We start from the raw sequence: 23476 nt of genomic DNA, 5'->3' as shown, positions 1-23476 counted from the left end.
CTCTTCCTCTATCTCCCCTGTCTCTCTTATTGGCCACACTATGGTTACAGTAGAAAAGACAGGGAACTCAAGCCAGCAAATCACATTCCACTCAGAGTCCCTGCCCTGCTCCAGGACAAAGCTGGAAGGGAAGGAGGTGGGGCCTGTTTAGTCATGATGCTCCGCCATTATGTCTGGCTTTCAGTCAGGCACGAATCCTTCCTTCCCAGGACCGAGAACTGAGTTGGCTGTGTCCTAAACCCCTATTTAAGTGAGAGGAGTAGATGTAAGGTCGTTGGGAGCAAGGATCCACTCCCATTTCTTCTGCGTCCCCCGAGGGCCCCACACAGACCTGGATACTAGGCAGATCCACGGTCAATGTGTTCAGCTCATGTGTGTACCTAAGAAAAGCCCCCAACTTCCTTCCAAAACACAGGAAGCAAAACCAAACAGAAGACCCCAAAACTTCTGAACTAGTGAGCTAAAGGTCACAGAAAGTCTCTTTTTATTTCACTGAGAAACACTTCTTTGATCCAAAAGCCATCTTTGTGCCTGTTTTGGAAATAATGGTGCCCACTGCCTGGGGCAAGCTCAAGGCTGCTGGAGGCAGAGGTGACCCCAGGGACAGGGCACGCAGAGGGAGGTCTGTCTCGAGGAGGGTCCTGTCGGGACATGTGGAGTTTCAACCACCTGCCATTTCTGCAGAAGCAAGACAGCCTCTGAGGTTAGAGCAAACACCACATGCATCTAAATTCAAGACCCAGTTATCACTATACGCAATCTATAAATTGTAAAGTCAAGGTTAAGTTAGAGTCTAGGAACTGGGGTCACACAAAGCTGGCTACTGGCTAAAGGCATTCTACTGAGCAGTGTTGGGCTGTTAGATGTGAGGCTTCCCAGCACCACTGGGCACACAGATCTCCCTGGGTTCCAGACAGGGCTGGTGTTCAATGCAGAGGTTTCAAAGGATCAGAGCGAAGGTTCTCCCCTGATGCCTTCCTGCATGCTGGGTTCACTCTGCTCTCAGGCAGCCTAGAACCAACGCACTCCCCTGGCCCTCCAGAATCCGTGGGCAGATTCTCAGGTGGTTTCTGAGCATATGCACCACCAAGCAGTGCCTGTGAGGGGCTGCCGGAGGGGACTCTGGGAGGGATGCAAGGATTTTCCTGGGGGGTGGGCTCCTCCACCTGCCCCAAGGCGGCCATGGCAGCCTCTCCTGCATGGGAGTGTGTGGGCTGGTGGTGGGTAATGTGAGGGTGATGGTCACAGACAGAAGAAAATGAGAGAGGCTGAGGGGCCTTTGCTAGCACAAAGGGTGTGGGAGGCGGCGAAGGTGCGTTAAGACGGGCGGGGTCTTACATTCTTCTCCTCAGATCTGAGCAGTCACAGCAAGCCAGGGGCCCTGGGCTCAGAGGCCAGCCAGGCAGAAGCTTCCAGAAGTCAGCTCCTGTCTCGAGACTACCCGAAGAATTCAAGGCCCCAGTGAGTGTGTGAAAGAACCAGAACCCAAGTCTTTTGCCCCACTGACCTGCACTCTGTCCCTCCCAAGATGCCGCAGTCCTTCCAGCTGGGCTGAAGACAGAAGGCTCAGGAGGCCTGGAGGCAAGTGTTTCAGAGCATCCATCTCCACGCATGACCCCTAAGCCACCTCCAGAGTCACTGAGCAGACTGTGGCACAGGACACGAGGAAGCCTGGGCATCCTGCGCCTGCCACTCACACCTGCACACAAGGACCCAGCCTCTGAGACCTCAAGGTGTGCTTTCCTGCAGGCATTGGGCACGGTTAAGCCCCATCTCTCACCAGGGGAGCAAGGATGAAAGACACCTACATGTGACCAGGAACAGGGCTGTCCAGACCTGAGCAAGTCAACGGTGAGGGCTCCCATGAGGGCTGCCACAGGAGGAAGGGACTGGTTCCTCGCAGAGGAGGAGCTTGAATCGGCACCAGGGGGCTTGGACCTGTTAAAGTGAGCCGGTCCCCAGCCGTGACTACAGCTGGTGCTGAAGTGTCAGCCCAGCTCCCAGACCCGGTGGGCAGAGCATCCTCTGATCAGGGTGCTTCTGAGCTTGGGACAGGGGCTGCGCTTCCGGGCTCTCACGCTCACTATACACTCTGGATTCTACACACTCCCTCTGGCCACACACAACAGACACGAGGCACGACACATCCACATGGACGGGCGTTCACGTCACACTACACAAAGCACTTATGTCCCACAGCACAATGGATGCACAGACACATCAGCGCTTGGAGCTAGGGGGTGGCCACCTCCGTCCCTGTGCTCCTCGGCTCCAGCTCACAGAACAAAGGCTGCGCGTCCTGCTTGCCCCTTTTCCCACCCCCACCCCCAAGCCCCACCACGCAGCCGAGGTGAAAAGCAAGGAGAAACCTGACTTCAGCATCCTGGGCAGGCTGCTGGTGCTCCTGGTCACTCTGGGCGTTAACTGAAATTTTATAGGTGTAAATGGTCTATTAGAAGATTATTCACACCCAAATTTGAGGACCCAGTGGGCTCACCTCCTGAGCACACGCAGGTAGAGTACAATAGATACAAGTGATCCCCGCATGTCTACCAGGGCCCCTGGTCAGTGGCCAGGCAGCCATGGCTGCAGGCGAGAGCTGAGCACTTCTGTGCCCGAGGGGACACAGGGGGGTGAGATGGCCTCTGGTGGGGGCTCCTGTGCAGGGCAGGCAGGGCAGAGGGGGACCCGTTCACACAGGCAGCGTCACAGCATGGGTGGCACTGTATGGCGGGAGCCTTGCTCTGCCCGCAGCTATTCAGAAAATGGTGGAAACATGCCCAGGTCGGCAAAGTCTTCGATGTTATAGTTGCCAGTCCCCTGGGTTGGGTCTCCTGGCATGGGCAGCATGTCCTGCAAAAGAGAAGAAGAGAAAGCCACAGGGAGTCAGCTTATTTGTCCATGCACTGGGCACGTCCCAGGAGCCCAGCCTGCCACTCGCCCTCACAGCCATCTCTTTAATGGGACAGCCCAGGGACACTCCCCAGCCCGCTGGTGGGTGGGGGAGGGGGGGTTCTGCCTGGTCCTGGGAAATTCTCCTCCCTTGGGAGCCATCATGCCAGCAGGTAAAGAATGACAGGACACAACCTTTGTCTATCTAAAGCTGAGCCAGGACACAGGGTGGACAAGAGCCCCACTGGAGGGGAGAACCCAGCACGGTACACAAAGCAGATGATCAGAACGCAACAGAAATGCAGGTGGCCCGGGGCGGAGGGAGGGTGCGTGTGCAGACCTGCGTGCCTGTCCTCGGCGCGCATACTAGGGCTGGCCCGCAGCCCTGAATGGTCAGACTTCAGGTTTCACAAGTCCTCCACATTCTCTGGGCCTCAGACTATCCGTCCAGAAAACAGGAGTGGCCATATTTCACTTTCTCATGGCAAATTTCCCGATGTATGTTCTGTTGAATTCTCGGCCCACGTGATACTCTGTGAGAAAAGAATTCTGTGGACAAATAAGCTTGGGAAACAAGGCAAACTGCCTACCTCCTAGAAATCCACAGTCCTCACTGGTGGAATAGAGGCTACGATAATTCCTGCAATAGAGAGCTGAAAAACTTTGTTTGACCAGTGTTTCATAAACTTAGTTGACCAAGAATTCTTTCTAGCGTTGTGACCAAGGAGATGCCTGCCAGGAAGTTTTGTCTTGTAGGGCGGCCGTGAGGCCTGAGGACGGGCAGCAGCCAGGGCCTTACAGAGGGAACAAGGACAGGCAGTCACTGCAGGTCAGCGGAGACGGCTAGGGCCTGGGGCATCCTCTGCACATTTAAAAAGAGGCAGCCCCTTTGGGCCCTGAGGGACACCTGGATTCTAGGCCTTTGAGAAGATGCTGCTTGACCTGGTGGGAGTGAATCTTGGGATGTGGGTGGGGTCAATGGAGGGGTCACCATCCGAAGAGTCTCAGAACCCTCCCACTCCATCTTTGCTTTTCGGGCAGGGCTCTGGGCCACGACAGGGGGTGTCTGGCTCTTTGACAAGGACCTGGTGGGATGGGCTGAGTTCTGGGTGGAGGGGAAGTTAGCTCGTACTCCCATTTGGAACCCTCCAGTGGGAACATTCTGGCTGAAAGTGGAGCCAAAGAAATCCAAAGTAGGCAGAGCCCTGTCGGCTGGGGCTGCGGCGGGGCTCGCTCCAGCTGCACAGTTAGGCCAGGTCTGCCTGAGGCACGAAGGATGGGCCAAGAACTTTTCAAACAGCGGAGAGTTGCCAGGTGCCCAGGTATCCTCAGCCAGTGGGCATCTGCCTGCACTCAAGCAGAGGAGAGCTGAGCCAGGCTGCAGCCAGAACTGGGACACGGGCCTGGGTGGGGACGTCCTCCCCATCCTGGGTGCTGTAGTGGGGAGGAGGTGGGTGGGGCAGCAGGACGCAGTGAAGGCCGAGGCGCCAGCAGCTCTCAGGAGAGGCCGTGGGCCCTGCACCGGACCAAGCTCCCTGGCACCTTTGGCTTTGTGCATCTCTCCTGGGTTGCTCTGGAGCTTGGGGCAGGGAAGTCTCCAACTTTCGTGTGCCTCTGTTCAAAGGCTATGTGCCCCTTCACTTTCCCCAGTGCTGCTGAGCTTTCTGGTGGAGCAGGACGGGACCCTCTATTCCTGGACCCCCTCTAGCCCCAGGCTGGGCCAGAACTCACGATCACTATCTGGCAGGCAAGATGCGGCAGAGCTGGCAGGGGAAAGAAAGCAGAGAGAAGGCGCCGGTACCTACGAGAAGGCGGTGCTCGCTCGATTTACCTGGAACACTTCAGTCTGACCGGGCTGCTGGTGGGAGTGCTGCTCACCGCTCTGCTGACCATGGTGCTGGCTTTGCCACTGCGACCAGACTTCCGAGGGCCGCCCCTGGAACTGCCCGCTACTTTGTCCACTTTCAGCTGAAAGATCCGACGTACAGGACACTGCCTTTAAAATCCATCCTGTGGTGCTGTGAGACCTAAGAACCACTGCAGCTCAGAGGGCCCCCCTTTTCTGAGAGGCACACTCCATCCAGAGCCAGCTGAACGAGTTTGCTGTCCCTGTCTTTTTCACTCTGGCTGAAAGAGAGCTGGGGAGCCTCTGCTGAGTGCTGCAGGTTCTCAGCTGGAGAGGGTGGCTCTCGCTGGAATGCACCCGCCAGGTGGCCAGATGCTTTAAGCCTAAGAGCCCTCCATGCTCTTTGTGACTCCTCAGGGAGGCTTCGGTGGGGCATCGGGGGACAGAGGCATGTCAGAGGGACTCAGAGCGTAGGCTGAGGGAGGACCTCTCGTCGGCACGAGAAGGCAGATGCAGTCCTGCTGCTCCTAGATTCCCCATTAGTCCGCCAGCTACTCTTTACAGGCACCTGGCCCTGCTAGAGGAAGAGCTGTGGCTCAGCATTCCCCTGGGCACCGCCAACCCACTCACTGCTGTTCCAGCAGCTCGGCTGAAGCCACACATGGCGTTCCTACAAGGTCCTTCTGCAGGCCAGAAGCCACCCCCCTTTCTGTCTGGCTCTTTAGTCGAGAATTTCTTAACATCGGTTTGTCTCAGAGGGAAGGAATTTGGGCACTGCTCAGACAAGAAGATAGGTCCCTCTTGGGAATTGGCAAATTAGTTTATCTGAGAGCCACTTAGCTTCTGTCTACAGTTTACCAAAAATGCCTGATGGAAAAACAGAAAATGGGAACAATGAGCAGACTTTTGTCTAAAACATTTTTGAGACTCAACCAAAGAGAGTTCTTAAGAAAAAAGTATCTTTAAATAGGATATTTTCAGGCACATTAAAAACCTTAGAAACTTTTTTCTCATCTCAAGCCATTCAATAACATTTTCGAGACAATGGGCTCTCTGTCAAGCTCTGGGTGGCAGGACAGGCCCCATCTTGTCCCATCTTGCTTTTCCGAGCAGCCATGTGACCACAGGCAAACCTCCGACTCCCGCCCCTCCACTCCCCCAAATCTGGGCGCTGGGTTAATCTGAGGTGAAGTGAGAACGGGAGAAGAATCTCTCAAACACCCTCTCTCTCTCACTACCCGCCCATACTGCCTGAGACATAAAGGGCTGATTTAATAAAATAAAACACATCAGGTCCCCTTAATGCCACACCATTGGTGCTTTCCAAACTCTGCATGGTAACAAGAGTTGGCAAAGAATTCTATACCATCAAAGCAGGGTACAATTTTAAATCTGTGCACATGGGATTTTCCTGTAAAAAACGCACATCTGACGATCTGAAATGCCTTTTCTTAGTACTCTCACATCAGACTCCAAGGATTCTCTTTCACAGAATAGCATCCACTGGCCTGATTTGGAAAATCTAAAAAACCTAGAATTGACTGAGAGTAGAGGACAGACCTGGTTCACAAACTGTGGCCAAATTCAAGGAGCAGCAGCACCAGCGGGCGCCGTGAGGGAGTCCCACCTGACAGGCACCTGTGCAGAGGCTGAGCACAAACTGGCCTGCCCTTGCTCGGTGGGAAGATGGACAGACATGGCCGCCCCTGCCAAAGGAAGGGCGTGGCAGGCTGTGGGAATGTCCTCGTGTGTTCAGGGAGAGGACTGCCATGCAGTTTGTGCCAGGACGCTACTCCAACAGTGACCTCCTGCTGGCTGCTGCCCATCATGAATCAATGCCCTCAACCCTCCCTGACCTCCAGCCACCTGGCTACCTCTGCTTCCCTGTGCTGCCCAGCTTCTAAAGCCACCCACGCACGCAGCATCTTCTCCCTTTCCGTTCCCTCCGCAGCCTGTGCAATTACTCTACGGCCAAGTCTGTGTTGCCAAGCCTGCCCCAGTGGGCATTCGAAGAGTTCCCGCTCCTCTCAGTCTCTCTTGGGTGTACAACTCTCTTGACCACTCTCTTTCTGAGGTTGTTTTGTAGACTTCCAGGGCTGCATTTGATTTTGGTTCTATGACCTCTAATGCTGCCCCTCATCAGATACCCTCTGGTCTTGCTTACATCTCTGTCCCTTAACATACGCTGACAGCCAGGGTCTGAGCCTTCCCTCTCAACAACAGGCAGGATGGGAGCAACCCTTTCTGCTCCCATGAACTGACTCATTTACTTATTCACTTGGCAAATATTCCCTGAACTCCTGCTCTGGAGCGGCTCCCTGCTGGTACTGGGCATGCACTGGCAGACAAGGCGGTGTCTATCTCACCGAGCTGGCACAGGCAGTTCTGCTCGGTCGAAAGCGGCGACACGGGGTAAGCAGAGCTAGGGTGAAAACTCTTAGAAGGGATGCCAAAGTCAGCCACGGTGACTAGGAAGGGCTTTTCAGAGATCTCAGCTGAGAACAGAAGGGGAATTAGGAGTTAACCAGCAGAAGGGCTTGGAGGTGGGGTTGAAAAGAATTCCAGACGGAAGGATCAGTCTCTTCAAAGGCGTGACGATGAGAGAGGGCTTGGTCCCTCCAGGCATCTACAGGTGGCTCAGTAGGAACGAGGAAGAGTATGACCAGGCAAGAGGTAAGAGAAGAGGCTGGAGGGTAAACCAGGGCTCAGATTCCACACCTGGAGTGCGGCTGATGTCCAGGGCCACAGAGCACCACTGAAAGTTCTTAAGCAGGGGTGCGGTGCACACAGATGTGAACATTTAGGAAGGTCATCCTGTCAGTGGGTGAGTGGACAACGGGGAAAGAGACTAATGGAGAAAGGAATGGGGCAGACAAGAGGGGAGGGAAGGAGGCCCCTCGGGATGAGGCTGCTGCAGTTACCCTTGCAAGAATGGAAGCAAGCTGGAGAGAAGTAGGTGGATTTGAGGCATTATGGAGAAGGAGATGCCCAGACTTGTTGATCGATTATTGGCTGTGCTGAGGGGTGTGAGCGGGAAGAGCTCGGGATGATAAACTCAAGTTTCTGGTGGTAGTTACGGTCCCGGCCTTCCTCCTAGACTCTGGATCCATCTATCGGTGCCGAGGTGACAGGTCTAAGTAGTGTGAAAGACACCTCAGACTCTTCATTCCTAAGGCAACCATCTCAGCTCCTCAGAGTCCGGAGAGGAAAAGCCTGAGCACTGACTCTTCCCTCTCGCTCATGCCTCACGTCTGATATGTCACTGGGTTCTGCCAAGTCCCCACACCCCTAAATACTATCTCTCAACTTCCGTCTCCCTTTTCGTAAGTTGTCGTCCACTGCTTACAAAGTGCTTAACTGTTGACCACTGTCTATGAGGTAAAGTCCATGTTCCTTACAGTTGGCACCAAGATCCTTCGTGATCTGGTTTCTGTCTTCCCAGCCTCATGTCCCACTCCATGTCTCTGCAATCCTAGCCCCTCTCGCCCTAGTCACATGACAGTATTTGGATGTCCCCCCAAATGCCGCACGCAGTTACAACTCTGTGCTACTGCATGTGTGTTCTCTCTGTTGTGTGCATCCTTCCCCTTCTCTGTGCCTGGAGAATCCCACTCATGTCAGAGCTCTAATCACATGTGGCCTGGGTGCCTGGCTCCCTCAGTCATTATCCTCTTGGCTTGCCTGTGTCGTTGGCAAATCTTTTATGACAGTGCTCACTGCACTATATTGATTTACCCCAAACTGTGAGTAACTTAAGACCAAGGATCAGATCTATGTCTATCCCAGGCTTTACTGAGAATAGTGCTTGGAATACAGGAAGCTTCAACAAGTATTTGCCGAAGGGAAGAAGGAAGGAAAAAAGTAAGGAAAGGAGGGAGGGAGGAAGGGAAGTAAGGTGGAAGAACATGAACATTCCATAACTCTTATTTCCACTCACGTTTGAGGCTTCCTGGGTACAGCTGACTTGCTATGAAACAAGTGCACATTCTCTCACGGTCTTACTCAGTGACACCAGAGATGGGGTAGGTTAAAGGGGGTGAAGACTAGAGGAAGAGTAGCTCTCAATTCATATCTGGGGGTACTTGACTCTATGAACCACAGATACAAGATTTCAGAGTAAAAATTCTTAGACTTTTGCGAAGGGAGGTACTCTTCTTAAGTGTTTGCAATAGAAAAAAAAATCAATTGACTGGATTGTTTTGAAAACAGCATAAATAGTTAAGGAAGAATGAAAAGGACTTAGTATTTCTGGTGTACTAACTATGTGCTATGCATCGTGCTAGTATTTTATATACATTATTTCAGTTCATTTTGTCTTCACTCCGACTCTAAGAAATCAGTCCATTATTCTCATTTTTCAGATAAGAAAACTGAGGCTCAAAGATGTCAAGAAATTAGCCCAATTCATTTAGCATATAAATGTCACAGCCAGGGTTTGAACCTAGGTCTTTCCGACACTGGAGCCCATGTGCATTCATCTGATACATACAGTGTTTAAATTGAATGCCTGCTGTGTAGCTGACAGTGAGCAGTGTGTCGGCAGTGCACTGGTGATCAAGACTGGCCTAGCCCCATTGAGAAAGTCAGACGAGTAATTAGGCAATCAGAATTATTAAGAGCTCTTATAAGGGAAGGACAGGCAGCCGTGGAAGACATGGTAGAGGGACCTCACTCAGACCTGAGTCCACCTAGAGGACTTCACATCCAAGGTGATGACCTGAAGGGTGAGTTCACTGGCCACATGATTGGTAAGTTAGGGGGAAAGAGTTCAGTCCGCGCTACTGATAGGTTTTGTGTTAGTGACCTCTGACTCTCTGACTAGATAATAAGCAAGAACTTCACTGTCATCTGTCCTGGATGACTGAGCATTGTGGGTTCTTAGCCTAAACCTGACCGACCTGTGCTGCAGAAAGTTGGTGAGCAGGGGCTGCACATGGCTTTTCCCCAAGATGTACCTACAAGCCTCTTTCTGGAAAAAAAAACCATTGGTTACCAACATCCTTGTGCTACCTCACTGTTCCAAAACCATGTATATAGCTACAAACCGTGAGCTGGGGTCTAGCCATGCTGTGTTTCTTTTGCTCTGTTGGTTTCTTGAGCAAGGGCTAGACTGGTACGGCCCTGGCAGTGTGTAGGCCACCTGCCAGCCCAGATGTCCAGATAGATTGTTATTCGCTGCTACCACCTGGGCCAGCTGAGTGGGCTTTTAGACCACGGGCCAGAATTTTGAGGAGCTTGTGGATTCTTAGATTGTAGAGGCAGAAATGACATTCCCTCTTTTTTTAAGTTGAAGCTCAATGCTATCATTTCACTCATGCTAACTAACATTGTTCTTTGTGAGATTCAGCTGATTTGAAATGGCCGTATGATTTAAGGCTCAGTTGAGTCCTACTCAGAGGTCCCAAGCAGTTGGGTTTAGCTCAGTGGTTCTCAACCAGGGGTGATTTTTCCCTCCCCTCCTCCCCCAACCAGAGACATCTGGTAACATCTGGAGACATTTCTCATTATCATGAAGAGAGGAATGCTAGTAGGTAGAGGCAGGGATACTGCTAAACACCCTAGAATAGACAGACAGCTCCCCACAAAGAATCATTCAGCCCAAAATGTCAACAGTGCTGAGGCTGAGAAACCCTGCTGAATTAAATCACCAAAGAGCACCAAAGGGGCAGATCATTCTCTGACAAATGCCATCTACGCAAGAGAAAATGGCACCTCATAGCAAGGATCACAAACTTCCCAAGATTTCTGGCTAAGACCTCACCTTTTCAACACTAACTAGGAGGAATGAGGAGGTCTATAATTCATCAAAATTTGCTGGTAAAAACATACAGGGCTGAGTTTTGGGGGCAGGAGCTGGGGAGTTAAGAGGGTGTATGGTGTCTGCAAACATTTCAGACGATTGAAATCCTGTCCCCCACCTTACTGTGCTGACTCTCCTCTGCTCTCCTATCTCTAAAATAACAAATTCTTTCCATTCCCCTCTCCAAAGTAAATCTGGGCTGAGTAGGGCAGGCTGGGATGGACATGGCTCTTTTGAGGAAAGGCCATATGTTATAAATGTGTTTCTCGAGCTGTATAAAAGATGCTCATCCTCAGAGTTGTAAGTGTCATCTGTTGTGACCCGATATGACCTGATGTGGCTTGTGTCATGCATGAGTGAATTGCTTTAGTTACCTCATCCTCAGCTGAAAAGCATATGGTGAACAAGAAGCCATGGCCAGGTTTGTGCCTCACCAACCATTATATCTGGAAGCACGCTGCTAAGAAAATAATGTAATGTAGTCCATATACGTATATACTTGGAGCAGGTCAGGGGGTGAAAGCCTGGCTTGCCACAGCACCTTTGAGCCACTTCTCTTTCAGCAACCTGTATGTTTGGCTCCCTGAATTTCTCCAAGACACATCATAATATCCATTAGCAGATGCCTGGTGGTAGCTGAGACAGAGAAAAACTGACCAGCTTGGAGATTCAAGTCATAGGCACTTCTGGCAATTATTAATTTATTGCTCTTAGCTCTCAATCCACCCTTCTTTGCCCTGCTTTGTGATACTAGAACTGGGCCCTTTGAACATTTCTCCTTTGTAAGCTGGTGCAATGTTAGGCTTTGTCGATAGACCGCGCTGGAGAGACAAGCAAGGCATAGCAGAGGAATTGGCTTCTTTTCCTGGTTCAGGTGGTTTTCTTCTCCTTAGTGTGTCTAATAGCAGTGCGCATGAGGTCAAGTGGCACTCACTCTTCAACAAGTTTCTATGCCACCCAGAGGGCTGCTTCCTGTGACTCAGTTCTACCTGAAGGCAAGCAGAGGAATTGGCTTCTTTTCCTGGTTCAGGTGGTTTTCTTCTCCTTAGTGTGTCTAATATCAGTGTGCATGAGGTCAAGTGGCACTCACTCTTCAACAAGTTTCTATGCCACCCAGAGGGCTGCTTCCTGTGACTCAGTTCTACCTGAAGGCTAGCCCATCTCTAGGCGCCCCGGGCCACTGTTCTCCACCCTGACATGAATTCCAACAGCTCTGCCTGCCCTGGGAGCCGTCTTCCAGCAGCCTCCTCATCACAGATGGTTCTGGAAACCAGCACCTCAATCTTCCTCCCCACCCAAGGCCGAGCCTCCCTTCCCTGTCTCTCCTCCCCAGCTTTGACCCCACGTCATCACCTCCTCACTCCACTACGGTCTGGCTTCAAATGCAGCCCACCTGCATCCTATCCCACTCGAACTGCTCCTGTCAAAGTAACGAGGGAGGCACTGATGGCTAGGCCACAGGACACCTCTGTTCTTAACTTCTCTATTTCACAGTTTCTTCTGTGCCCTCATTGGACGGGGTCTAACCCTGTAGTAGACTGAATTATGTCCCCCCAAAACTCAATGAGGCTTGAACTGACTCCCAAGTTTTATGTATTAGAAACTTAGCCCCCACCGTGACTGTTAAGAGGGTGGGAAATCCTATTATGGTAATTGAAAGGTGGGGCCTTGAAGAGGTGATTGGATTGTAGGACCCTGCAGTAGTGAAAGGATTAAAAATGGTGGTCATGGGTGGGGTTCTGAGGGCTTTAAAAGAAGAGGAGAGCCTTGAAGAGGTGATTGGATTGTAGGACCCTGCCATAGTGAATGGATTAAAAATGGTGGTCATGGGTGGGGTTCTGAGGGCTTTAAAAGAAGAGGAGAGTCTCTCTGTCTCTCTCTCTGCTCTCTGCTTCCACCATCTTGCAATGTGAGATCCCCTGGGTCACAGTCGCCACCACCAGATGGACTTTGGACTTCTCAGCCTCAGAAACTATTAGCAATAAATGTTGTTTTTCTTTATAATTACCCAGTTTCGGGTATTTTGTTATAAGCAACACAAAACGGACTAATACAAGCCATTTCTCTTTAATATAAATCAAAAGACACCTGCTGGGACACCCAGCTCCTGCTTAATTCTAAGGTCCCCTGAGAACAGATTAGAGGATGATGTAAGGACAGCGCAGCGGTGGGAGCCATCCCAGACACACTGCCTGGGTTCCATTCTTGGTGCCACCGGTGTGGTGTGACTCTACCACTTATCACCTATGAGGCTGTGGTCAAGTCATCTGACCTCACTGTACCTCAGCTTATTTGTCTGAGAAACGGGATTAATAATGGTAGTTCCCTCCTAGGGCTATTGTGAGCACTAAATGAATGGAAGTGTGTGAAATGCTTAGCATGTAGTAAGCATCCAGAAGGATCAGCTGCTATTAACACCATTCCTATTACAATCTGAGTGTGAGATAGCACAGGGGCGACTGTAAAAGTGGCTGCTGAGCCTGGAGCCCCATTTGTGGGATGCTGTTCTGTACTTGGCCATCAGAGCTGTGCAGTGGCCTCAGTCCGGGGCTTTGTCCTTCCTGTGTCCCATCTCCATTTATACGTCAGGAGCTGGCAGTTGCTTAGTGGAGACTGGACAGATGCACAGAGGTAAAGACACTGCACTGTTGGGTCAGGGGAGTGGCCCACCTGTCTTGTTATGGTGACAATGAGATGCTCCAAGGCCTTACCAGGGGCGTGTGTTAGCTCTCCTCTGAAGCCTCTCCTGACCCTGTTAGACATAACAACCGCCCTGGCCTTCAGCCACCAGGGCGTCCATGCAGACCTTGGGTTGCAGCACCTGTAGAACTGTATTTCCCGTCTTCCTTTACCTGTCTGTGTCCCCTGCCTCAGTCTCTAGGCTGTGCCCTTCTCTGGGTTGGGACTGAGTTTTCTCCCTGTTGTTCCCAGGGCACTTGCACAGGGCCTGTCACTCGTGAAGGCTTGTTGATTAAGAATAAGTCAGTTACAGGTGACCCCTCCCCTCCTGCTTCCACGAAGCGATTTGTCTACGCTGCCTTGAGTCTGCAAAAGACCACCTCCAGGAGGACTCAAAGGGGCTCTCCATGCCCAGGTGAGGAAACCAGGTGGAGAGAATGTCCTCACACAGGGAGGTGGGTGCTCTCCTGGGAATCAGAGACTCCGACCTCAGGGTGGTTACTAAGTTGAGTGCCTGGCTGATGTGAAAGCGGCCGCCCCAGGGCTTCTTCCTGAAATAGGGGACTGTGCCTCTAGACTTGGTTTCATTGAATAATACGGCAAGGATATTGAAGGCTGAACATGAGAACATGGTGTAAATAAAGGAAACGAATGCTGGGGGGACAGCTGACTCTAAGGGGGAGGGACAAAGAAGAGGTCAGAAAAGGCTGTGCCCCAAGGTCTCAGGCTGAGCAGGTCACAAGTACTGCTGTTAGCGCTGCAGGTGGAGGGGTGGGTGCAGCCGGAAACTGCGTGCTACGGGCTGGGGACACTGTGTGGCATCTTTCATAGGCTGATGGACAAGCAGCTTATATGGGAGCTTTTCACTTGCCCAGTGTGAACTGGTATTTGGGGGCTCAGTATCATGCTCATCTGAGAATGATCGATTTTGCAGAGGAAAGGCCTGTGGGTCGCAGTGTTGGATGTCACCTGTGACAGCACCGGGAGAAAACGAGCACCAGGAGAAAACGAGCACCAGCCAGGGCTTCTTTCCAGGACCACGGGTCCCTTATTAGCCCTTTCTGATGTGAAATGGAACTCTGTCCCTGGGAGATATGCTGAGGGGACTCATTAAAGACATGGACACATGGAGAGTGAGGAACTGGCAAGGGCTCCTGAGAAATGCACCAGCAGGGGCAGTGACTTAACCCTTTATGGCCTGAGGTTTTGATAACAAAGCTGAGAAAGATGTCCTTACACGAGAAAGGATCCCTCTCATAAAACTACAACAGAGAGAGAAAACCCACCAGCAGGGGCAGTGACTTAACCCTTTATGGCCTGAGGTTTTGATAACAAAGCTGAGAAACATGTCCTTACACGAGAAAGGATCCCTCTCATAAAACTACAACAGAGAGAGAAAACTTTACAGTGTTATTTACACGATTGGTCAACCCTATCACTGTTCTCTAGTTTTTTGAAACAAGACTATAGGGTTTCTGACTTGGGGGACCTGGAAGTCCTCACCAAGGGCCATAAAAGGTTAAAAAAGCATTCAGGTCACATGGAGCACAGGAACACAGTCCCAGTGCCTTGAAACAAGACTATAGGGTTTCTGACTTGGGGGACCTGGAAGTCCTCACCAAGGGCCATAAAGGGTTAAAAAAGCATTCAGGTCACATGGAGCACAGGAACACAGTCCCAGTGCCGTGAAAATGATAAAGCCAAATTGCAAAGCCAGGGTCTAAGCACCTAGTTTGTTAGGAACACCACAGGCCTCTGCACAGTCAGAGAGAGGATAGGCGCTGGGACACCTCCAGACCTTGTCCTGGAATTCTGAGAGCTTTGGGCTCAGCCCCCTGAATTCAGGATGTTCAGAAAGCATTTTTGCTGGCTCTCCCAGGAATTCTTCCCTCATTCCCCACCTACCGAACCCTGGAGTCCTGTTGGCGAGACTGGAGTAGGCATTCCCACTTGGTGAGGATGTAGCCGGGCTGGAGAGAGGACTGTAGGAAGAGGGGTCTGCCGGGTAGGTGTGGCTCGTTCCAATCCCAAAGGGAGATGACTGAGTCTTGCTGGACTGAGATGGGATTTGCTACAATCAGGACAAAGCACAGAGATGGCAAACATCACCAGCAGGCCTCTGCCTTGACGTCCCAGGTGCAGCGGGCAGTGGCAGTGCCCGCTCTGGGTTGACAGAGACTCCCCATGGCCCTCTTGGCTCAATGTGCGGGACCCAAGAACTGCAGGACTCAGACCCTGGATCTTTAGGGCAGGTTTGGATGAATTTACCCCAGGGCCACACTGATCTGGGCCCTCTGGCTTCCAGTTATGGAGGCCTTGGCATTACAAATCCCAAGAACTCCCTCAGCCCAATCACACCCATGCTCACAGCCAGTACACGGGAGCTGGGTACATCACAATTGTGTGTTTTCACGCACCCCTGGCACAGGAGCAACCAGAGGTTGAGTAGTAAGGAGCTCGTTCCTGATGGTGTCTCTGCGTGGCTGACCCCTTCCTGCTAGCTCCCCCAGGGCAAGGCTGGAGGGGAAAGGGCTGCAGAAATGCAATTGTTGGGGACCTGGCTCTCCAAGTGCCCTTGGGGTGGCCGGTGCTTCTGAGTAGCCAGCTGCTGTTGGGGTGGTCGGCTCCAAGTAAGGGCCCTGACCCACCCTCAGAACTGGGATCCAAAGAAAGCACATCCTGGGGTGCTCTGCCACTGTGGACACTGGGGCAAAACCCTCACCCATGCCCATACCTGTCCTGGGAAGGGTGGACGACTCCCTGTCCATGCCACCTGACTCTGGTTCAGCTGTCGGGAGATTTGGGACATGTTCTGGCCTGTTGAAGAGGAGGACTGAATATCGTTCACTCCAGGCACATGGACCACTGAAGAGCTAGAAGAGAAGAAAAGGCACCGTCCTGAGGAAGTGTCCTCCCACCACGTGGGCTCTGCCCGGGGCTGCCTTCCTGAGCTCTCTCTCCTGTGAGCCTTGGAGCCCCTCGATCTCCCTCATCTCCCAGGGCTTCCTCCGCCACTGCTGAGCAGTCCCGCCTGTCTCATCTCTTATCTCCCCGCCTCAGTCTCCCCAGGGTCTGGCAGAGCTCCCCTCTCCGCAGCCCTAATCCCACCCCGGTGCATCCTCTGCTCTCACGGATGATTTGCTTCCCACAAAGAGAAGCTTCTTAGTACTCCTTTGTGCTCTGGTTATTTTCTTCCTTTGGGGCACCTATCAAGGTTTAAGAATTCAGGAAATAGGCTGCAGGCTGTCACTTATTTAAACAGAAAGAAAAGCCTATCAGTGGAAACCCCCTGGGATGGGGCCCACTCCTGCTATCCAGAGCACAACAATGCTTACCTAGTCCACCTTCGGTTTATCATCCATTTAACTCAATTCGTCTTTACTGGGCACCTGCCGTGTGCATCACACTGTGCTGGGGCTCTCTGCATGTCGTTCCAAGGCTCAATCTCAGACCCTGTCTTCGCTCCTAGGCATGTCCTGTCTGCTGCTAGCCACTTCTTCCAGGAGATTTTCCCAGCTGTGCTGATTATTCAATTAACTCATTAAAGATTGCAAGGTTGGGGGCAACTTTCATTTTGTTTCGGGCCCTTCCTTCTGCCTCCCTGGGACTAGCTCAGCATGCAGGACAGAGTGTGGGTGGCTCTGAATGAATCCAGTCGAGTGGAATGGGGCTAATCCCAGAGTGGAGGTGGATTTTCAGCTGGGATTTGAAAGAAAGGCAGGCTATAGACCAGTGGGGAAGACTGGGTACAGTTTTACTAATTGTATTATCTAATAGTTTTTCTGTACTATCCGATCCCTCTTAGAATGGGTAGAAACCAAGACTGTCAGAGACATTCTTGCATTGGCCAACATAAAACAAGTTCAGCTGCTTATGTGAAGGGAAACATTATTTCCATCTTCCTAAAATCAATTCATCACTTAAGGGCTCCTTTCTCATCCTCCTTCCTCATGAATGTATGACTGAGAGGACATTTTCTGATCCTTGTTCTCTGTGGTGGCCTCCTGTGACAGACTGATGAGGGCCGGCTGTAGCATTGCCGGAACAAAGTGCTGGCCCTTGTGTTCCACTCTCCCCAGGGGCCTCTGGGCTACAGCTGCCTGTCTTGGTATGGACAGGCTGGGGCCAAGGCTGGTTGGGCCATCGTGGAAGGACTCTGGGTAAAGGTGGATTGCTAGAGGATCAGGGGTACCTATGACTGTGTCTGGCACTAGAGAACACCATTCCACTCCTTCCCCATCCCAAACCAGCTCAGGCCCTTTAGATTTACAGGAAATTCTACCCACTCAGCAGGCTTTCGCCTTCAGCGGCATCCTTTAATTCATTCATCCATCCACTCATTTCATAGACTAGTATTTAGCAAATGTCTTTGCTATGCCGGGCTCCACATAGGTGGTTGGTGCTCCTGGGCCTCCTAAGCACACAGCCAGCTGGCTTCTGCCTGCTTTTCCCTCTCCATCACTGCCCTCCAAGGCACCCCATTCTTTTGTTTCTATGACAATAGCCTTGCCCAGACCCAGCACCTTGAGCTGGACCTTCTGTCCTAAGCACCCGTCTACAGCCTCACTCCTGCACTCCGCCCCACACCCCACTGACACCCCAAACTTTCTCTAAACTCCATTGCCTCAAGCTGCTCTTCTCCTGAATGCCATCAATAATCACATCCAAACTCCTGAGCACAGCCCCCCAGGCCCTGTAGTCTCGTCCTCCATTTCTCCCATCGTGAAGCCTCCCCAGTCACTCCTCCTCCCAGGCTTTGCTCAGCACATGCCACATGCCCGTGCGCCCCATCACTTCCTCAGGAGGCAAAACCTGACTTTGGCTTCCAGGATTAGCTGAGGAGTCATCAGACCTTCTCTGGTCGCACCACCTTGGGCTGCCCCTCGCTCTTGAACTCCTCAGACCCTCGTGGCCAGGGCAGTCCTATGACAGGGCCGTCTCTCGGGGTAGCCAGCCATGCCTGTCCAGTCCTGGTCTCTGCCTGCACCTGGAAGCTCTGTGTAGGTTCTGGCCAAGTTTGCCAGAGGCCAGACTGTAGGAAGACCTGCGCCCAGGTCTGGGATGCTTCTCCTGGTGAGCCTGGGGCATTTAGTGGGCACACACGAGTGCCTGCACACCCTCCTAGAGCACTGCTGTCTCTCCTCTGGCCATTCTCCTCAGTTCATCCTCCTGTTTCCCCAGCAGAAGCTGGAGCCAGGCCTTGCCTCCAGTGACACTGTCGGGACTTCCTCAACGATCCACAAGATGCCCTGGTGCTAAGAACCAAGCCTTGGGAAGGGTGGACACCCTGCCTGACCCTCCAGGGGCCCTTTAGGCTGAGGCCCAGAAATGATGGGCTGAGTCCCTTCTTCCTTGGATTTAGCAGTGGTCTCTGGGAACCAGGGGGCAGAGTACTTCCTGCTGCCTTGTCAGCTGTCCCCAGCTCCACCCCACCTGGGTCGTGGCTAGAGACCACCTTACTCCCTTCTCCTGTTCTGCTGCAGAACACAACGGCTGGTGCCTTTCATATTTGAGAACGAGTAACTGACACCGAGCATCCATGGCAACCCAGAAAGGGCTTGCGGAGCAGAACCGAGCCAGAATCCTCAGCACGGCCCAAGTCATGCGGGACGGTAACCCGTAACTAAAGTTTGCAGCACCCAGAGCCGAGCTCACAGATCCAGAACTTCCTTGGAGAGGAAGCATCTTCCCGCCCCCTCGCCGCCCTCCCAGCACCTACCTGAAGGCCTTCCCCGAGTGTCCGGCGGGGAATGGGCTTCCTTGAGGGTAGATCTGCTGGCTCCCTGCTGCAGAGGCTGAGCTCATCATCTTCTTCTCCGCTAGGAAAACCAGGGCAGGAATCACATGGGAGTGTTCCCTGCCCTGCAGAACCGGGGGGGGGGGGAGGGCTGCCCCGAGAACAGGTGCCGGGGTAGGATGGGAGAGCAGGAGGGCACTCACGGGGCAGCCCTCACCTCTGCACCTCATCTCTCCTGGGCCCCCCAGGATGAAGGAGCACTGGGCAGTTGTTCTCTGACTCCTGGGCTAGGCCACAGCCACCTAAAGGCAAGGCCCTTTCTGAGAGGTGGGAAGATGAAAAGAACTAATGAGAGTTCTTCCTCAGGCGCCACTTTGTCCAATCCTCCCAACCCCCTGGGGTGGGTATGTACAATAGGTCCTCGTCTCAGGGTGAGGAAGTGCAGCGGCAGGGGAACAGGACAGACTCAGACCCTCGGCTCCCTGGCCTTGAGCCCCAGCTCCACCCTATTTATCAGAAGTGTGACCTTGGACCTGTTATTTAAGCTTCCCCTGCCTCAGTGTCTCCAACTGGAAGAGGGCTCCTCACAGGACTGTGGTGGAAATTCATTGAGTTAATGGGAATAAAGTGCCTGGTAATGGAGCAAGCAGCATCTAAACGTTTGCTATCATTTGTTACAGATGAGAAAACTGAGGCGGGGCTTGTCCAAGGTCACGAGCCAGCAAGGAGGACCCAGGGCTTGAATCCAAGCCCACTGCTCTGCCCACTGCCCCAGACCTCCGTCCACACTCTGCCCTCCCCCAGCAAGCACTGCACTAGCCACAGATTGACCAACCAGAGGCAGCCCTGAACCTGTGCTCCTTGACCTTCCTCAAGGGTTTCTTTGAGCCTCATGCAACTGAAAACACTCAGGCCTGGCTAGGATGTGTAGTCACTGACACTTTTCTGCCACCACAGAATGGTGAGTGGAAGACTGAGCTCAGCCGTCTCGCCCTCAGAAGGAGGCTGCTGAAGTGGGCTTGAGTCCCAGCTGGGATGCTTAGCTCTCCCAGGGGAAGACAGTACTTTCTGCGGTGTTTTGAGAGGCAGGAGTGGGAACGTGAATGGCCACAGACTGCAGGCAGCAGGACTGTGACACCACAGTGCTCTGTCCCTTTCATCACTGGGTGCCTGGGGCTCTCTGATGTGCCCTCTCACTTCCCCAGAATCTCAAAATGTCTACATGTCCCATTCCCACAATCCCTGACATCCCCGCTTGCAACAAGATGCTGGAATGAAGGAAATAAATGTTAGATACACAGCAATTATCTTGTGCCTAGACAGACCCCACGTCTGCACCCATCTCTGGCTTGCTGATGGGGAAGGGGTGGGCAGAGAGGTAGGTCCCCCCATCGGAGTGGATGTGAGCAGTGACGGATGTTCAGGCTCAAGGGCTTGGGACTGAGAGAGCAGACGGCAGGGACCATGTGCCGAATCTCCCATGCATGTAAACCACCTCCGTGACATTTTCGTAAGAAGGAACAGTCACCTTGGTCTACTTTCTTTTGCTGCGGTGACAGCTGTGGGATCGTGGGAAATCCTTAAAGAATGGAAACAGCTCAGGCTCTTGGGGGGTGTGTTTCTAACCCAATCATAAGGCCTTGAATCTTGGGAATAAAGACTGGAATGGGGAAGATATGAGGCTAAAATTTGCAGAAATAAGGTAGGCTTAGGCACTTCTCTTGGCTCTAAATGCAATGCAAGCCATTTTTTTCCCCTCATGTGTTGTTTTCATGGTTTGGGTAAATAAGAAACATTTTTTTTTCTAACTGCTTTAGGAAATTTGTAGGGTATATATATATATATACATATATAAAAAAGATCTTTGATTCTATTTTCAGTCTTTATATCTTTCTCCATTTTATTTTATTATCTCGATCTACTTGATTTATTAAAGATGAAGAAAGGTGTACTGAGATCTTCACTACAATTTGGCTTTATCAGCATCTTCTTGTGTTTCTAATTATTTTGGTTTTCACAGGTTTCAATGTCCATGACATTTGTACCTTCGCTTTAGGTTACGTTTTCTATCTGTATAAAATATGCATCTCTGCCACTGCACGCACTGAATTCTTCTGTTTGGAGACACTGTCAACTGTACTTTCCGCCTCGGGTTTGCAGAGAGCCCCCAACTTCACCATGCACAATTTCAGGTTAAATAGTTCATTTTGTTTTGTTCTGGTGACAGCATATTCTGGCAGCACATTATTCAGCGGTTATTGATTGGGAGTCAACTTATTTTATTACTCGTGATATTCATACTTTCTTGCCACCTCACTTTATTTTTCTTCTGAGTATTTTGTGATTTGCCAAAAATTTTCTTTCATTTCCTTGGAAGTGATTTGGGAGTAAGACTTCCTTCCTTTCTCTCTCTCTTTTTTCCTCCCATTAGTGGTTATGTTTAAACGTACTCGAAGCTATATTTCTCTATAAATGTCAGAAATAAAATAGTATATACTGATGAGAAATTTCTATTTTCTACCCCTAGCTCAAAATATGTCTGGGTCTTTGCTGAATTAATTTGAGATTTTAGATTCTAGTTTTTCTTTATTGTTTAGAGCTTTTGTATTTTATAATAATCTTTACACTCATTCTAGGTATGACCAGTTTCATTTTTTATCACCATTGCTTTTCCAACCTATCACTTCCATTCTTGTGTTCTATATTTTGATTCATCTCACAAACAAGTGCAATCTTTTGCAAGTAATTTTTTTCAGAAAGTATAGGACGACAGTGCATGTCTGAGAACATTTTTCTGTTGTTTCCCATATATGACAGCAGCTTGGCTGGTGAGAAACTTTGGGGTCACATATTTTCCTTCCACATTTTCTAGTTATTTCCCCTCCCTCTGTTGCTAGACTTCTGGCATTTAGTATTTTGGAGATGTCTAACTCAAGATTTCTCTTTGTAGATAAGGTAATTTTTTTCTCTTGGACATTTGCAGGATTTTCCCTTAATTGTTCAAATTTTAAAAAGTAAATACAACAAGCCATGTCAACTGTGAGTTTCTTTAAAACTTTTCTGTCTAGTCTTCATCGAATTGTTTCAGTTGGAAGACCTAAGTTTTGCATTTTGAGAAAATTCACGTTTCTTTCCAATTCAATGACTTGGATTTCTGCAACATTAGTCTGCTTTGTACTGACTATGTTAAATGCTCTACTTCCCCCACCTCAAATAATTTGCTCTCAGAAATGCAATGATGTCCTCTGGGATCACCGAGACAAGAGAGACTGGAGATTTTCTGAACTTCCTCTTTTCGTTATAAAAACTCATTTCCAAAGAAAGACATTTGTTCTGATTCCTCCCACTTGACCTTTTTCCCTCTTCTTTTTTCTTGTCTGTCAGTTTTTTGTTTTTTGGTTTTTTTCCCTGTTTTGTCATCTTTATGGGAAAGTGTCTGCATTTGTATAATAGTAAAAGTTCAAATGGATTTCTCAGGGGTGCGGTGGGTCTCTGGTCAATATTTCAGGCTATGTGAGAGAAGAAAAACCTTCTAGATGTGCTGGTCTCCTCATGCCAGGTGAAGTGACCTTTCTCTGTAAAAGTCGAGGAAACACTGATGTAAGCAGGATATGCGTCTGCACAGCCATGGCAACCACCAGCAGGAAGTGTCTCTGTTGTGCTAAGGGGTCTGTGTTCTGCTGGGTGTTGGCAACCGGACACAGTGCTGTGCCGGCACCTACTGCCCTCAGCGGGGGGTGGCTCCAGCACCCTCCTCGCTTTCTGAGTATTCGGTCCTCAGCCAAGTGGGAACTGAGGCTTTGATATTCCAGCAATGTGCTGGCATCAAGAAGGCTGAGATGTGCTCCCTTCCCACTGCCCGCAGGCCTGCCCATCTTCCCCGTCTTCAGCCTGGTAGTCCTAGTGGGCTGGTACTGGGGTTCCCCGACAGTTACGGTTCTGCCTGTTTCCTTTTCATGAGGCAACTGGTTTCTCCCTTCAATTGATCCCAACTATACTGTATCTTGCAGACTTCCTTGACCGCATGGAAATGGAATCCTTTTTTTTTTCCCCCTGATTTTTAGTAGACAAAGACCTTTGCAAATTTTATATTTTGCTAATCTCAGGAGTAATTAAGTGAATGGTAGAAGGAGGCAGCTCGACAAGTGAGCTCCACGGGACACCTAAAATTACAACTGCACTGTCTTCTCTAACAGCAGTACTGACAAAGGTAGACGGCCTAAAAACAGCCACGAAGGGTAAGCCGAGCGGATTACAGATCATCCACGTGATGGAACTCTGCAAGTGACCAATATGACTTAGACTGTTTAATGACCTGGAAATATATTTATAAAAAACTGTCATGTGAAAAAAGTAAGCTGCCAAACAGTAGGAGCTGAATTCTACGTATAAAAAGAATAAATATGTGTAGAAAAAGACAGAAAGGACATCATTTAACAAGTTAAAAATGGTTATAATCAGGTGGTGGGACAGTGGATCATTTAAATTTTTTTTTAAAGTGCATATTTTTGGGGGCCGGCCC

At 50.8% G+C, this 23476-nt stretch overlaps 1 protein-coding gene and 1 long non-coding RNA gene across 2 annotated transcripts in view; both read right to left on the bottom strand.

Moving 5' to 3' along the window:
* Positions 1-461: 461 nt before the first annotated feature.
* LOC103581431 lies at positions 462-2309 on the bottom strand. Its single transcript, XR_549668.1, has 2 exons — positions 1508-2309; positions 462-678 (listed from the first exon to the last, which is right to left on the bottom strand). It is a non-coding gene; the product is annotated as an uncharacterized LOC103581431 (long non-coding RNA).
* Positions 2310-2368: 59 nt separating this feature from the next.
* The window catches only part of LOC103581432 (aryl hydrocarbon receptor nuclear translocator 2-like), a 24275-nt gene continuing 3167 nt past the window's right edge, over positions 2369-23476 (bottom strand). The window contains exons 4-8 of the mRNA XM_008563263.1: positions 18937-19036; positions 15952-16090; positions 15123-15288; positions 4724-4860; positions 2369-2853 (exon numbers count right to left, since the gene is read on the bottom strand). Of these exons, the coding sequence (XP_008561485.1) occupies positions 2755-2853; positions 4724-4860; positions 15123-15288; positions 15952-16090; positions 18937-19036 (641 nt within the window). The 3' untranslated portion in view covers positions 2369-2754. The remainder of the gene's footprint in view (positions 2854-4723; positions 4861-15122; positions 15289-15951; positions 16091-18936; positions 19037-23476) is intronic.

Source organism: Galeopterus variegatus, unplaced genomic scaffold (genome assembly GCF_000696425.1).
Source record: "Galeopterus variegatus unplaced genomic scaffold, G_variegatus-3.0.2 Scaffold13035, whole genome shotgun sequence".
Taxonomy (NCBI): Eukaryota; Metazoa; Chordata; class Mammalia; order Dermoptera; family Cynocephalidae; genus Galeopterus; species Galeopterus variegatus.
This window is presented reverse-complemented; position numbering and strand designations above follow the sequence as displayed.